We start from the raw sequence: 15,833 nt of genomic DNA, 5'->3' as shown, positions 1-15,833 counted from the left end.
TACTACTCCAGAAACTACTGTCTAAGGAAACTAAGGATACACAGCCAGAGGTGACCCATACGCTCAATCATAATAAAAAAAAAAATGAATGCTCGCCTCAATGTCCTGTATAATTTTAGGGTAGAGTGAGTGATAGTACGAGTTGGGTGGGACTTCATTTGTGCGGTTCTTGAACAAGTACTTCTCCCTGGAAACAGGCAGGAAAACAAAAAACAACAGTTCTTTTATGTACTTGCATTGCATTTCTCTTCTAAAGGACACTGTTTCTGTAAGATCTTTCCATTGCCCTGTTTGGCGAAGTAAATAGGAAGTGTTTAAATCTTCCTGAAAAGATGATTCACATACATACATCCTGAACAACTGTAAAAAGTAAACTTTTTTAATTTCATTTTATTCACATTTTTATTGGATGTAATCTTCATTCATCAGTTTGTACTTCTGATTCTAACCAACAAATCTATTACAGAAGTAATTAGCATTATTAGTCAGAATGAAGCTAAATAGTAATCAGGGTTTCTCAATGCAGCAGAGAGACTGCATTAGTCAGGATGGTAGATGACCTTCTTAGCTAGTGCCAAACATGCTGTTCCTCAGGGTTCTGTTATAGGGCCACTTCTATTGTCAATTTAAATGTCATGGGCTGCACCATGTACAAACAGGAAAAAATTTCCACTTTTGCTGATAAAGAACATTTTGGTCTATAAAGCCATTTCTCAATATTCTCCATGGAAAATATTTAAGAGATTGAATAGACTTTGATTTAATGGATAGAATGCTGTTCAGTGGCTTTAAGAACACTTGAAATAAGCTTTTAGAATTTACACTGAGTCTCGATGGTGGCTCTGCTGCCTTAAGGACATAAGAATCAGGTCACTACCGATTTAGACTTGTCATTTAAGACACATATTTAATATGCTTATTTAGTATGCTTATTTTCAACTGTATGATCCTGCCACAGAAACACCAACTCTTACAAAACTGCAGGGAGAATTTTCATTAGAACTAAGAAGACAGATTTAGACCCATTTTATCAACTTTGTACTAGCTATCGGAACAATTTTGTGCTGTGTGAGACACCTTGATTGCTTAACACTAAGTATGTTATTAAATCTGATTTAAATCTGATATCAATATTGGTATGGACAAGTACCAAAACACACACACACAAAAAAAAAAAAAAAAAAAAAAAAAAAAAAAAAAAAGTTTTCAACCATGAAAAATTTCAGCACTGATTATAGCCCAACTGAGAAGCTCAGCTCTTTAGGTAGGAATAAAATCTCCAGCACAGCAGTGTGGTAGAACATAAGGATTGTTTGCAACATCAAAAATGCAATCCACAGAGAACTCATCCATATCCTTCAACTCACCACTGATGTCTTTCAGACAGGCCTTTCCACAGTGGATCAGTGCGCACCATCCTCTCAATGAGCTTCTTCCACAGCATGCCCTCTGAGATGACCCGGTGCCACTCGCGACACACCAGCTCAGCCGCGCACAGAGAGCGTGCATCCAGAAAGGACAGGATGTTCTCTGCTATGTGCTCCAGACCCCGTGCTGGAGAGACAAACGCAACACAACAGACAGGTTTATGGTTATTTTACCATAAAGTTTTTCAGAAGATTATGGACATTATAGCACAGAGTCTGATATGTTATAGCTGATAAAAGTATTAATATGTTATAGCTGGTAAACGTATTCGTCTCAAAAATACAAATATTGTTTCTGTTTGTATATACATGGTAAAATACAAAAAAACAAACAAACAAACAAACAAAAAAAAAAACCCACACAACTAGTGCAGACACCAGATGATTACAGTGTATGTGAGGGTGTGTGCACATCTGAAAGGAGGATTAAGAAGTCTCTCTGTAGTAGTGGGAAGTAGGAGTAGGTGTATGTGTGTACCTAGCAGGGAGCTTTAAAAGTCTCTTTGTACTATGGGATTTAGGTAAGAGGGGGGTATGTGTGTGTGTGTGTGTGTGTGTGTGTGTGTGTGTACCTGGCAGGGCTGTTATAAAGTCTCTCTGTAGCATGGGTTTGAGGTAAGAGTTGATGTGGCCATGCTGGTAGTGGCACATGCGTGAGATGAGATGCTCCACAAATTCCACCTGATCAGCCTCTGACCACTGTTCGAACATCTGGATACACATCTCCTTCTCTTTCTCAAAGGTGGCACGTGACAGACGTTTCCTCGAGCCAGACAGAGTACCATTTCCCAGCTGAATAAGACACATTCACATATACACACATGGTTCAGAAAACAGTTCTAGTCTAGAAATCAGTGCACAAAGTGAAGTTACATCCTTTGAGGCAAAAATAGTAGGCAATTTAATCAAGAATAGACTGATACAGAATTATTGTCCTGCCACAATGAACAAACCTCACATATATGATCAGATTCAGACAAGCTGCAACTGTCGCTCTGACGCAAGGTTTTCTGAGAACAATTTACATCTGAACAGTGTTTGTGTTACAATTACAAATTATATCTTACATGTTTACACCTTCCATGTTACAGTTATGCTGTCAGAGAACACAATCTCAACTCGAGGGTTTTATCTGAAAATATATGAGTATCAAAATGTTTTAGTGGGTGGGGCCAAGGGCAAGCTTCAGAGAGCTGAAGCTACACTATATGGCCAAAGGTTATGGACACCTGACCATCACACTCGTGTGTGTATTTGTTCAATGTTACTTTCTGGATTTTCTTCCCTTCTTTGCTGTTATAATAACCTCCACTCTTGTGCTAAGGCTTTCCACTAGAGTTTGGAGCATGGCTGTGGGGATTTGTTCATTCAGCCACAAGAGGATTAGTGAGATCAGGCACTGATGTCAGGTGAGGAGGCCTGGGGTGCAGTTGGTGTTTCATTTCATTGTTCCTCCTGAAAGGTGTTCAGTGGTGTTGAGGTCAAGGCTGTGTGCAGGACGCTCGAGTTCTTCCACTTCAACCTTGACAAACCATGTCTTCATGGACAGCACATTGTGCACAGGGGCATTGTCATGCTGGAACGTTTGCGCCTCTTAGTTCCAGTAAAGGCAAATCTTAATACTACAGCATACAAAGACACCCTATATAATTGTGTCCTTCCAACTTTGTGGCAACAGTTTGGGGAAGAAACCACATATGGGTGTGATGGTCAGGTGTCCACAAACTTTTGGCCATATAGTGTTCATTTAAAATAACAGTAAGCTGAAAATTTGCATCATAAATATTAAAAGATGAGAATGCACAGACATTTTTAAATAAATATCTGATATTTATTAAAAGACGTGTACAAACAAGTATGCAACCTGTAAGCACAGAAATATAAAAAAAACAATAGCAAGAACACAGATCAGAACCTCCTCTATAGCAGCCTTAGTGCTCTCTCTGTAAGCTGCTCAATAGAACAGATTTGGGTTAAACATTACTATTTATTTAAGCCTGTCAAGTTGCTCTGGTTATAACAGCACTGTTGTAATTACATGCATTTTACTGCATACATTTCCTCAGGCTCTAAAAATAAACTCTTATCTTTAACTCTAATTCCTCTTACAACTGATAAACAACGAAGCAATGAGAAAGTCAGGCTGAAGTCTAAGCAAGCATTTCTTTCCATACTGAGCCAAACCTTTAATCTGGATTGGGGATGTGCAATGTGGCAAGGAATATCATACGATACTTGATAACATCTCTATAACACACATATACATACAATTTATAATTATGCTGATGGTTTGCTGACAAAAGTCGCTACGGGTTCATGAGGTTTTTGCCAGCATTTTTAAAATTGAAGTATTTCAACAATATAAAGGAGGAACAATGAAATGAAATGGTCTAAACAGTTACCTATACTTAGGGGTGACTCATGATCTCACAATATTGGTAACACATTGCCATAGTTACCTAATCTGGAACATATTATTAGGGTGTTGACAACATTTCAGAAAAGGAAGCCAAAGTTAAGGAAGTTTGATTGAGCAAGTTTAGGGTGTTACTGAGATGTCTTGATCTGTCTTGTTAAGTCTTCACCAACAAACTTGGTGTAAGAGACGAGATAATATCGGTGGAGGTGCAGGAAAACAAAATTAAAAAAAAAAAAAAACATTTAGCCAAGTCCCTTGACAACTAGGATTACAATATTGATAACAAGCATTCTTTCTACTACTAACATTCTAAAATGGATGGAGGAGTTTGGTTATAGCTGCTTCTAATTTTTTTTGGAAATCCACCCTGAATCTACACACATTAAAAGGCTAAATCTAACTAAACAAAGGCCATGAGGGCCACACACACACCAACCTTAAAAACTGTCGTCTTCTTTGGCGAGAGGTCGTCAGTGAGATTCTGTGACTCCATCACGGTTAGGTTCTACAGAAAAAGAGAAATGAGAGCATATTACCACGAGACCAAGAGAAAGCATATTACAAAACTCTGTGTTTGTGTGTGCTTAAAAGTGCTGCGTAAAAGAGGGAAAATGAAAGGGTTGATAAGAAGAAAGCATGATCAGAATGAATGGCGCCATCTAAGCATGTAATTCATGTCATAAATGCAGGTTTATGATCGATGCCAGAGGAAAAAATAAAGACATAAAGCAGAAAGCCACATGTCCTGTAGTCTGTATCCTGCTCCGAACTAATGGCTCCGAGCTTTGCGTTAAGATTATACACGAGTCAGCAATTCATAAATAATACATGAAACATTTACACCTGTGCAAGTAAATGGCAGTTTGTGAGAATATGATCCATGCAGGAGAGTGTATTAGCCTGGTGTGCTTGGTGCCTCATTTAACATCGCTTAGCAAAGGATTTAGTGTGGTTGTCCTTGAGGAAACACAGGGGTAGGGATGTGCTGATAATCAGTGATATGATTCACCATGATATTCATTGCGGACGGTCAACCAGACCGCAATCATCAAGATACTCAAGGGAGTGTACAAAATATATCAGATGATATGCGAGCATGAACAACGAGTCTGAAGCTAAGACAAAGGTTCCCCCAGATGGGGCAAACTAAAGAATGCTTCAGGGTGCTAGATAGAACGTTTTCCAAAAATGTATGGCTGGTACTAGGAGACAGCATTCTGGACTGCATTCATGTATTTCCTGGTGTAGTATTGTGATTCTTGATACGAAAGCAATATTTTGGCCAACAAATAAATAAATAGGTGGGCAGAAAAACCCACACAGGCACACACAGTCACTGAACACCCAACATGCAAAATATTGCTAGCATTAAATTACAATTTCTTCCTTTTTTTATTTTTTACAAAGATAAAGCACTTTAGAAGTTAAAGAAAACAAACAAGCAAATAAATAATTAAAATATGGTTCATGTGAAATCAGCAAATCAGCATCAGATTAGTGTTGTCCTATTGTAATGTTATATAATCGAACCGTATACCAAGCTGTAATATTGAAAGGTACTGAACTTTCAATACATGTCGTACAACCCTAACTGCAATACTTGCATTAAAACATACTGTAGTGTAATTTAGCAAAATATTATATGATCATAATTACAATAAATAATGTCACTGGTATTATTAGTACATTTAAATGCTGACTGACTTCATTGTTTCCTGAGTAACAAGTAGCTGACTTGATGTTCTCTTAGTTTTTTTCTGGAAATTGCTTATTTTTTTTCCCGTACTGCACAACTGCTGTATTGCTAGTGTGTGATCTGTGTATCGTAGAAATGCCTTAGTTTCGTGATATGATATTTTCGGCACATCAGCCTCCCCTAAATACGATACTGTGGTATCGGTAATAAAAGGTCAGCAAGAATCGTATTTGATAATCGTGATAAAATTTTATGTCAGCCTGTTCCTAAAGGAAGATGTTTCAAGCTTGAAGAGGTTTAATGAGCCGCTCAGCCCCCACACTGGGTGGGAGTACAGAGCAGATCATCGTGTACTGTACAGCTCACAGTCTCTCCGCATGTAACATAATTATAGCTGCCCACTGAGAAGAGACACGCAGCCCAAACTCACCATCTTTAAGCCTGCACACAAAGACACTCTGTACTCGGAAACCCGGCACTTTAAAGGATCTTTTAACTGCTGAGTACACAGCCATACAAACACACAGCTTCAATGAGCAAAAGGCAGGTGCATGCTTGAAAAGCCAACAGGCACAACAGTACACACACAAAAGGAAAAAAAAACATGCATGCACACACTTGAACAGAGGAGAGAAGCAAATGGACGTCATGACGGGGCTTAGGCTGAGTCAACACACTATTCATTCTAGACAATAATGAGACAAAATAACAGGGTACAAAGTGCTTGTGAAAGGATTTGGCTGAATTTTAAAAATGAACAGTGTATGAATGAATCTGAGTTGGACATTTTGGTTCCTTTAAACTAATCATTTGACATACGACAGTGCTGCTGAATTCTCCGATTCTGCTCTGAAAGTTATATTACTGCAAGGTTTATATTAATGTGCTTGTTCCAACACGTTATTGTTTCTGTAATAACAACTTACACACAAACTGATTTAAAAACACATGGAATTGTTTCCACATGATATGGCAATGTTTTCTATGAGGAGATGTTTATTTAGCATTCATGGAAGGAGTCTCCAGTGTCAGTGCTTTGTAACAGTCAAGAGAAGTAAAGCTGTAACTAAGTCTTTCACCACAGGAAAGTCTTTGCAGTTTCTCAGTAACAGGACAAGCTGCATATTTTGTCTCATTACCTTTAAGAGAGCGAGAGAAAAAATGAGAAGCTGTTAAGGTATGACTGTTTATAGCTGCTATAATGCAAGTGATAACAGGAACTAACTTGCTTCACAACATTAAATGGAACTATAAATGGTTAACTAGTATGCTGTGTCATTCTGTAATCAATAAAAAAGTGCAATCTTTGGCAAGTCACTGTGGTATAAGAGGAATACAACAGTTCAGGATGTGCTGTTATAGGAAAATAACTGACTTGGCGGGTGGTGTAACACCTCCATTTTGTTGCTAATGTTCCTATTACAGCACATCCCATTGTGTTTAAGTCCTTACAAAATAAATTTGCACTGACACAATGAATCATCACTATAATTATTCATCACCATACAAAGAAAAAAAAATCTCTAAAGCCATTTTGTCATCGCTTGGTTCACTTTCTAAAACATGATACAACTGTTCCTGTAGTGTTGAAAACTTGAGCCCTCTCAGGGGCAAACCGTGCCCGTCCTCAGGATCACCATAACATCTGAACGAAACATTATTTCACATTTTAACCCAAATTGGGGATTTATACATGCGCAAAACACAGACGTAGAAAGAAACGTGGTAGGAAAAGAGGGATGCAAGCTCCAGCAACAGCTCCATGACCACACAGCCTGAATACTAACTCAGTGGCAACACCACACTATTATAACCCGCACATTTATAAATAAAACAACAAAACAGAAGCTGGAGATGATTAGGTCACAGTCAGCATGACTCCCTGTAATCTACACCCTACACACCCTGCCTACATCCGAGCCATCATCAGCACCGAGCTGTTACACATGTGCCCTTAATCACCTACATGCTGGACTAGCTGCTCCACATCAAACTCTACATAAACCTGACCGTAATGACCCATTTACTCTGGATAATCATCACAATTAGCCGGAAATGTAATCAGTAAAGGGTGCTTATATCATTTAATTTAATTATAAGAGCAGTTAGAAAAAAGCCTGATGAAATCATGTTATTGGGAATGCATTTAAAAAGGCTTGTGAATGTATTAAAATTCAATTTCAAGTTCAAGTTCTAATGGTTACACAATGGTGAGCAAACACCAACGTGAGCAAGACTGTGTGTGTGCGTGTGTGTGCGTGTGCGTGTTTGGGGGGGCGTTATTAGCCATTCAGAAAGACAAGATAATGGCGACCGGCACCACGGACATCACAGAAATCTCTTCACCTCCAAATCGTCAGTGTGCCTTTGCTACACGATAATGCCTATACGATAATGTCTGAAACGCTAATCGCAGTCATTCTACTATACATCAACACTGAAATCATTATCTGTCAAGTTAATTTAGGAATACATGTTATGTTGTTGCCCTTTGTATCACTGCATTGTTGACTTATCGATTCTGATTGGTCAGAGGATGTTGATTTGTTTTCTATAACCAGCAGCTCTGACAATAGTGCTGGCTGTACTTCAAATCCCGAGATTATTTTATGCGCTTGCTCCAATCCATTATCATTTCCATAGTAATAGCTCATTCACAGGGACGTGCACGGTGGATGCTCAGCATAAAATGATTAAAAACTGTTTTTTACTGTTGAGATGGTGAGGTTTTCTGTGACGAGACGTTCATTTAGAATTTTTGGAAGGAGTCTCCAGTATCAGTGCTTTGGAAGAGAGCTAACTAAGTACAATGTGTATTTCTTTCATTTAAAAAAAATGTTTGTGATGGAAAATTGCTGTGTAAGAGGAATAAAAGACAGGATGTATTGCTACAGGAAAAGAATCAACTTCAGGGCAGTAACATTAACGGTTTAATATTTAACCAAATAGCTAACTTTAGCTAAGCTCACCAATGTGACTATCAATTATCATGAAGTAATGGAGGTCGCAAGAAACTGTAATCACAGTTAAAGATTCTTGCTTTCACTGTGAACAAAATTCAGACCTTTTCATTTTCCTGTTAATTTTCAAAATGTCATTACACAAAAAAGGAGAAAATAACATACAGTACTGTGCAAAAGTCTTAGGCATCCTATTTTTCTTTAGTACAAACTTTGTTACAGATTTTTATTTTATGACTTCTACATTATTGATTCAGTACAAAAGCATTTTAGATTACCTAACATTAGTTTTTCAGCACAAAATTAAAAGTTACAGAAAAATGTTTGTATGTCAGTAAAGAAAGCAGCATATTACATAAGAGACACTTCTCAGACAAAAAACATAATGAAGGCTGCTGGGTTTTGCTGCAAAAATACGAAGCGAGTCGACAGTCAAAGTCTCCAGAAGACCTGTAGAAACATTTAATTTCATTATTTTTGAAGGCATCTTTGCTCTACAGCATTTCTTTGCATGTGCCTAAGACTTTTGCACAGTACTGTATGTTGTAGAAAAGCTGAATGTCACCTGAATTTCAGAGTTTTAAGTCTTATTTTCACACAAGAATAACTCCTTTTCCAGAAACATTTTCTAAATTCCCACAGGATTCCAGATATGGTATGCAAATGAATACAGATACATTCTGTACTCTTCCTGTCCTACAAACCCTGAATTGTGCAGCTCTAAGCTAATATGACGACTGATCTCAGGAACATCCTGTCCGACTTAAATTAGCCAAACCAGTGAGCTTCTGATGTTAGCTCCAGCTGTAGTGTGCATGATGACACCATGATGAGCTTCCAGACAACATGTTATCCACAGACATGAAATCATATACACATACACAAAAGCGATGCCAAAAATGTTGGAACAAAAACTTTTGCAATAAATATTAAATAAAACAGCAGGGTCAGGGTTAGCAGTGACAATACATGCAGGGGTGGACAAATGATGAATTCATTAGCTAACCCACCAGTTCTTGTGCACTACCCAGTCCCATGTTTTGGTTGCCTGGAAACCTAATTAACTAAAGTAGTACCTAATAAGGCTGCACGATAACCAACACACGCGTCATGTCCTTTTGAGGAAAAGAAAGCATTGTCTGCTATCTGCGTCGCCCTAAAACTTTGACTTTTTGTTACTTTCTGAAGTATTAAAATCATTCAGTTATCGCAAGCCCTAGCAATCACGATATTTACGTTTGCGATATTTCAATAATTTCGATATACTGCGCAGCCCTAGTACCTAACATAATATAATATAGTGTATGGTGAGCTAGTTAGCGGGTATTAATACAGACTGAAGGAAACGTACGAGCATGAATTCCCGGGGAGGGGATGACCATGTAGTCATAGTTCTTATCCGATCCAGATAAATTTTTTGATGCATCACGTTGTGTTTGCGCTCTTGACAAAAAGTCTGTGTCGAATGTTTTGGCTATAAGTTGCAGTATTGGCTCTTTACATCGCAAGTGAATTATTCTTCTGGCTAGAATCTTTATTTTCTCTGAATATGTGTGAGGTGACGATTTGTACGTATTGTGCACGTTACTTTGCTCGGTTTGTTCCTGCGTGTCATCCGTGCACATCTAATAAAAAGCTTTCTCTCATCAGCCATGTCACATATCAGCCAATGTGTGTGGTGCAGCAGGTGGTGGAAAAATGCATGCTACAGTTACAGCATTGTGGTTTGTCACAATACGATTAAACACACACACACACCAAATGAAACCTTTTGTTTCTTTAACGTCAGTAGAGAGTAGGGTTTATTTTCTTGCTCTGGTTGTTAAGCCTACTTGTTTCATGAAAAACAATTCGTCCGAACATGTAATCTAGTCCTGGGTTAGCGATTTGTCATGACACTGGCATTGTGTGTAACTGTAATAAAGAAGCCGAGTCAGACGAGATCTAACTTTCCAGTGATCAATGTTTTTGTCATGCATTCTATCTACTTCTCCCTGCTTTTACTCTGTTACTCTCCCAGACAGCAAGGCATGACGTAAAGCGCGGGAATAAGAGAGGGAGAGTTCGAGTAACACTGACTTTACCCAGCCTGTATCACCTACATCATCTCATGCTCATGCACAAGTTCCAGGAAACAAAAGCTTTATTCTATTTAAATCGGTGTTACTCAAAGAGACCCTTGCGAAGTAAGTGAGTAAATGCGACAGACACACAGAGACAATGGGTGGATGGTGGGGTGGAACCACACGGAGAGGAGAAAAGAGAAGGAGATGGAAGAGAGGAGGTGAAAAAAATAGAGGGAGTATTGAAGAGAAGAGCAGAACCTGGTTGTGGGCCCGGGAGGTGGGGAGGCTCTGCAGGCACCTGAGAGCACACAGGCTCTCTGCCACCGAGGAACAACCCAGCCAGAGAGAGCGAGGCAAAGAGCACTGCGTCAGAGAGAGAGAGAGAGAGAGAGAGAGAGAGAGAGAGAGAGAGAGAGAGAGAGAGAGAGGAAATGAGCCATGAAAAAAGTGTTAAAGGGAAAAGCAAAAAGGGGTAGTTAATAGTGAAGGGGAAGAGAGAGACAGAATGTGGGTGCAATTTGGATGAAGTTATTGAGAAATTGCAGGCAAGAGTGAGAAATAGAAAGAAAGAGAGGTAAAGTGAGAAGAGGAGGAAGTGAGAGAGTGGGGGTAAGTGAGGGAGGAAAAAAAACAGTATTAGAGCAACATACAGTGAGCAAATACACACACAAACACACCCATCTAATTGCAGACAGTGTTGGACAAACACAACATTTAAGCATCAGGCCTGTATTATGGAGTGCGCCGGGCTTGGAGAGGAGGATTGGCTCTACTCGTTCCTCTTTTCATTCTCAGAGAGTGTAGGCTTAGTTAGTGTTTATGTTAACATTCAGAGCGTACACAAAAACGCATGACCCCACCCAAAGTCCGAATGCACAATCAGCTGTATTCACACTGAACTGTGGATCACAGATATACACAAAGCCGACAGAGGAGGAAGAAACAGGAAGTAAAAAGGTTCTCAATGTGGTTATCGGGTTTTATGGTGAATCAGCACTGTACAACATTAGTGTGACGAATGGAAGAGTTTGGTACAGACAGCCTCTGACATGATGATAATACAACCAGGCAAACATGACCCCAAGAAAAATTCTTTGCTAACTTGATGACCATGCCAAAGTCTAACGTACAAAATAACAACAATAATAATAATAATAATAATGTTACAAACAATTCTAACGTAACAGAAAAATAACGTGGTACTCCCTAGGGCTGGGGAATATGATAATATCAATATGATAAATGTAACTATAAATGGATAAATAGTACACATGTTGCTATTTAATAAATAAAAATCAGCAAACTGTTTTTGTATAAGAGGAACAAAACACTTAAGAATTGGAAAGTAACTCTATTTAACGTCAATAACAGTAGCTTTATTTAACATTGAGCTGAATCACATCACACTGTTGTTGATTATTGTCCACTCCTAAGAGATTTATTCCTTACTTATTTAAACAATCGACAACCTAGACGACTACAAAGATCACTACAAACAATGAAAAGCATATTTCGCTAGTAAAACTACACAACATGTATTACAAATAGATTAGGTCAACAGAAGGACACTTTAACTTGGGACTTAAAACCAAAGACTTTAAGGGCAACGTCAGATAAACGTCTTCCTTCACCTGAAATGCGAGTGAACCTTGGGATTAACAGTAGGCCTGCCACAAATAAACCACATCTTTAACGCTGTCTTCATTTTGCGTTGCTGCTCAAGCTGCCTGAGATGAGATGTGTAATTGGGCTTCATCAGTGGAGAAGTCAAAGCCACCGTTACGTTCGTCAATTACAGGTTCGAGGATTATAAAGAGTAAATAGAGGGCTTAAAACAGAACCTTGTGGGATGCCGTATTTTTTCCTCATATCACCCAGCCCTGGTGTATAAACAAACAAACAAACACACACACAGACACAATGCAGTGTAGTATGGTTAGTCTCTTAATAAAGGATGCCAGCACTATCAACAATGACGTCATCACAACAGTAGGTGTGACGCAAGCTATAAGACAAGTCTGTGAGCATTCGCAATACAAAACCCACTGGACTGTTCCTGACAAAGCAAGGGCATTTAATCACTTCTCTACACTTTAATATCATCTTTAACATTCACCTGCTATTAGTTCACGTCCTCATACACTGCAGAATGAAGCAAAGCCGAAAGCTAACCACTGCATTTTATTATTTATGTCAAGACTACTACGAAAAAACAGTTATAACGAGAAAACTAGTGTACCTGGTTAAATATCTAGCTAGCTGATATCCTAAGAAGATAAATGGTTGAGCCCAGTCTGGCTAACTACACGACCAAATGGCGCAGTAACACACCGCAATGATTGGACGCTCCCTCAGCACTGATGTTGGCTCCGTCCCAAACCGCATACAACTGTAAATAGGCAGTAGTGCCAAATTAGTGCGCCACCAATAATCGCCATGGCTACGGCTACAGCGCGAGCGCTATTCTGGCACACTACGAGGTGCTATAATGTGTGATTTTGAACGCGGCTGCTTTCTATGAACAACTACGCAGTTCTTGTGCGACGTTCAGCTACCTTGCGTTATGTTTAAATATATCTCTTTGTGGTTACCTAAAATGAATTTAAGTACATAATGGTATACTTTTTCCCCCTATTTCAACCGCAGGCCCTTGAATTACACTTGTAAGCTGTCGATAGTTAGCAAACTAGCTCCCCAGCTAGCTAACGTTAATCCTCCCCCTCTAATGGATGCGCTTTGTTTATTTACCATCCACACAAACTCTGAGATCGCACTGGTTTCTGTAAATGACTTGATGAACAGGTGTGTATTAGTGGGATTCGGTTTAACTCACCATCAGCTCCAGGGTTTTGTCCTCCATCTCCGGCTCCATGTTGTTGTACCGTCCGCCTCTCTGCGAAAATGGAAACCAGTCACCAAACAGCAGGCAGGTGTGAAGCCAGAAACAACACAACACTACACCGCCTACACGCCTCGATATCAAAATAAATAGCCCTTATGGAGCGTTTCTGCCTTATTACAATCTTCAGAGTGCTTCTTTGTCATTAAACAACTGTGTGAAGATTTATTCAACTTCTGAGACCAGTTCGCAGATTTTATTTTAATACTAGGTTCCGCCTTTGCCTGTGTGTGTGGATGTGATAAATTCACAGTGATAAATTCAAATATTTACAATATATTTTTGTGAATCCATTTATTTTTGTAAAGCTGCTTGTGACAATGTCCATTGTTAAAAGCGCTATACAAATAAAATTGAATTGAATGTGTGTGTGCATGTTCACCCTGTGCTTTGGGGGTTTCCTCCGGGTTCGCCGGTTTCCTCCCCCAGTCCAAAGACATACGCTGTAGGCTGATTGGTTTCTCTAAATTGTCCGAATTGTGAATGGGTGAGTGTGTGTGTGATTGTGCCCTGCAATGGGTTGGCACCCCATCCAGGTTCCCCACGACCCTCTGTAAGATAAGCGGTACAGAAAATGGATGGATGGATTTTAATACTAGGGGTGTGACCATCAGGCTTCCACACCATATGATACAAATCGTTACGATACGATACAATACAATACGAAGGCTACGATTCAATATTCAGTGTCGATAACACTGAATCTCTTACAATACTATATGATATAATGTAGTAGCCTCTGATCGACTGTGTTCAGAACCTGGCGAAGGCCCATGGTTTATTCGAGAATGATGATTACATAGATAAGGACCATTTAAAAAGTATCAGTTAATCAGTTCTTTATAATCAAGTATAATCTATAATAATTTATTTATGATTGTTGCACTGACTCATTTCATTCATAGCCTTTTAAATCGATCCAAACTGCTGAATAGTTACACCCTTATTTAATCATGTACAACCTGAAATAGGAACAGTTATGGAGAAGTGTAGATAATGTGTTTGTTCATGTCTTATTTCAGTCTTTATTTTACGTTATTGTCCCCTTTTATTTCCACATTTACTTTATTTACTTTTTTTCCCTACATTATCCCCATACATACATACATATATATAGTATATATATATATATATATATATATATATATATATATATATATATATATATATATATATACATACATACATATATGTGTGTGTGTGTGTGTGTATATATATATATATATATATATATATCTCGACCATTGGGGAATGTTGACATGATGACATGTTGAAATGCACTTTCACATGTTTTTCCTTATGTGATCACGTATTACTTTATTAAACAACATTTCGATATGGAAAGGATGACAAAAATATTCTCACAAAAGCGGTGAAACGCAAAGTCAAAGTTTTTATTGAATTAATACTTTATTTCTTTGGCATCTGAAGGTGTATTTGTTCGCTCCTGTGTTGAGTGGTGATTGTCGATTCTGGCTTCTATACGTACCAAACGCGCTGACGTCACTCGGCACGAATGTACAGAATGTCCGATTGGCTAAATCAATTCAAGGGGCGTGGTTTTCAACGTCATGCTGCTTTGTGATTGGCTCAGCGGTGTTGCTGGGGTTTTTCTCATCAACCAGCAGCTCCAAACCAGAATATATACTCACCGTGTATGAGTGTACATATACTTATTATAGGCATCGAGCCTCATCAATACAACAAATAGAACAATGTAAAATAAAATAAGTAAAAATATTTTATAAAATAAAAGAAGTAAAAATTGTTCAGCCTTTACACACTAATGCTTGTAATTTGTTGGTATGAAAAGCTTTCTAGTTTTAACAATTTTTCACAGAGCCAGGGTCTGTCTGTCTGTCTGTATATATATATGTGTGTGTGTGTGTGTGTGTGTGTATAAAATATTCAAAATAGCAACAAAGCACCCATACAGAACCCAGCAACAAAGCTGAGATTTATTTATCCAAGGTTTGCTCTAATTTAAATTTTCATTCATCCATCTTCAGTAAAAGCTTGACCTGTCCAGCAGACACAAGGCAAATACACCTTGGATGGGAGGTCATCACATGGCCCCATGAACACACATTCACACCTAGGGGCAATTTAATATAGTCAATCCACATATCTGCATGATTTTAGCAAGTGGAGGAAAGCAGAGAAACCCAGAGTTCTCCACTGTCTCTACACCATCATTAACCTGAGCACAGGATGGAACTGGGGACCCTGAACGCTACCTGACTAACCACCACGCTGCATTAAATATGACTTACTTTCTCTCCTTATTGATGAAGAATGTCTCAGTTTTTCCCCTAGAAGGTCTAATCTTGGACTCAATTACCCATTGCTTAGAAATTTTAAATAAA

General features: G+C 38.7%; 1 protein-coding gene across 5 annotated transcripts in view; it reads right to left on the bottom strand.

Annotated features, from left to right (window-relative positions):
- Window positions 1–13,540, bottom strand: part of fbxw11a (F-box and WD repeat domain containing 11a) — an 18,973-nt gene extending 5,433 nt beyond the window's left edge. The window contains exons 1-6 of one of the 5 annotated variants that reach the window (XM_053237052.1): window positions 13,402–13,530; window positions 10,827–10,931; window positions 4,283–4,351; window positions 2,000–2,219; window positions 1,368–1,554; window positions 97–187 (exon numbers count right to left, since the gene is read on the bottom strand). In XM_053237052.1, coding sequence (XP_053093027.1) covers window positions 97–187; window positions 1,368–1,554; window positions 2,000–2,219; window positions 4,283–4,351; window positions 10,827–10,931; window positions 13,402–13,440 — 711 coding nt within the window. In that variant the 5' untranslated portion in view covers window positions 13,441–13,530. The other 4 variants (XM_034307429.2, XM_053237054.1, XM_053237053.1 and 1 more) reach the window with 4 other exon arrangements.
- Window positions 13,541–15,833: the final 2,293 nt, after the last annotated feature.

The sequence above is a fragment of the Pangasianodon hypophthalmus genome, chromosome 9 (assembly GCF_027358585.1).
Source record: "Pangasianodon hypophthalmus isolate fPanHyp1 chromosome 9, fPanHyp1.pri, whole genome shotgun sequence".
In the NCBI taxonomy this organism is placed as follows: domain Eukaryota; kingdom Metazoa; phylum Chordata; class Actinopteri; order Siluriformes; family Pangasiidae; genus Pangasianodon; species Pangasianodon hypophthalmus.
The sequence above is the reverse complement of the archived record's forward strand: the minus strand, read 5'-3'. Positions and strand labels throughout refer to the sequence as shown.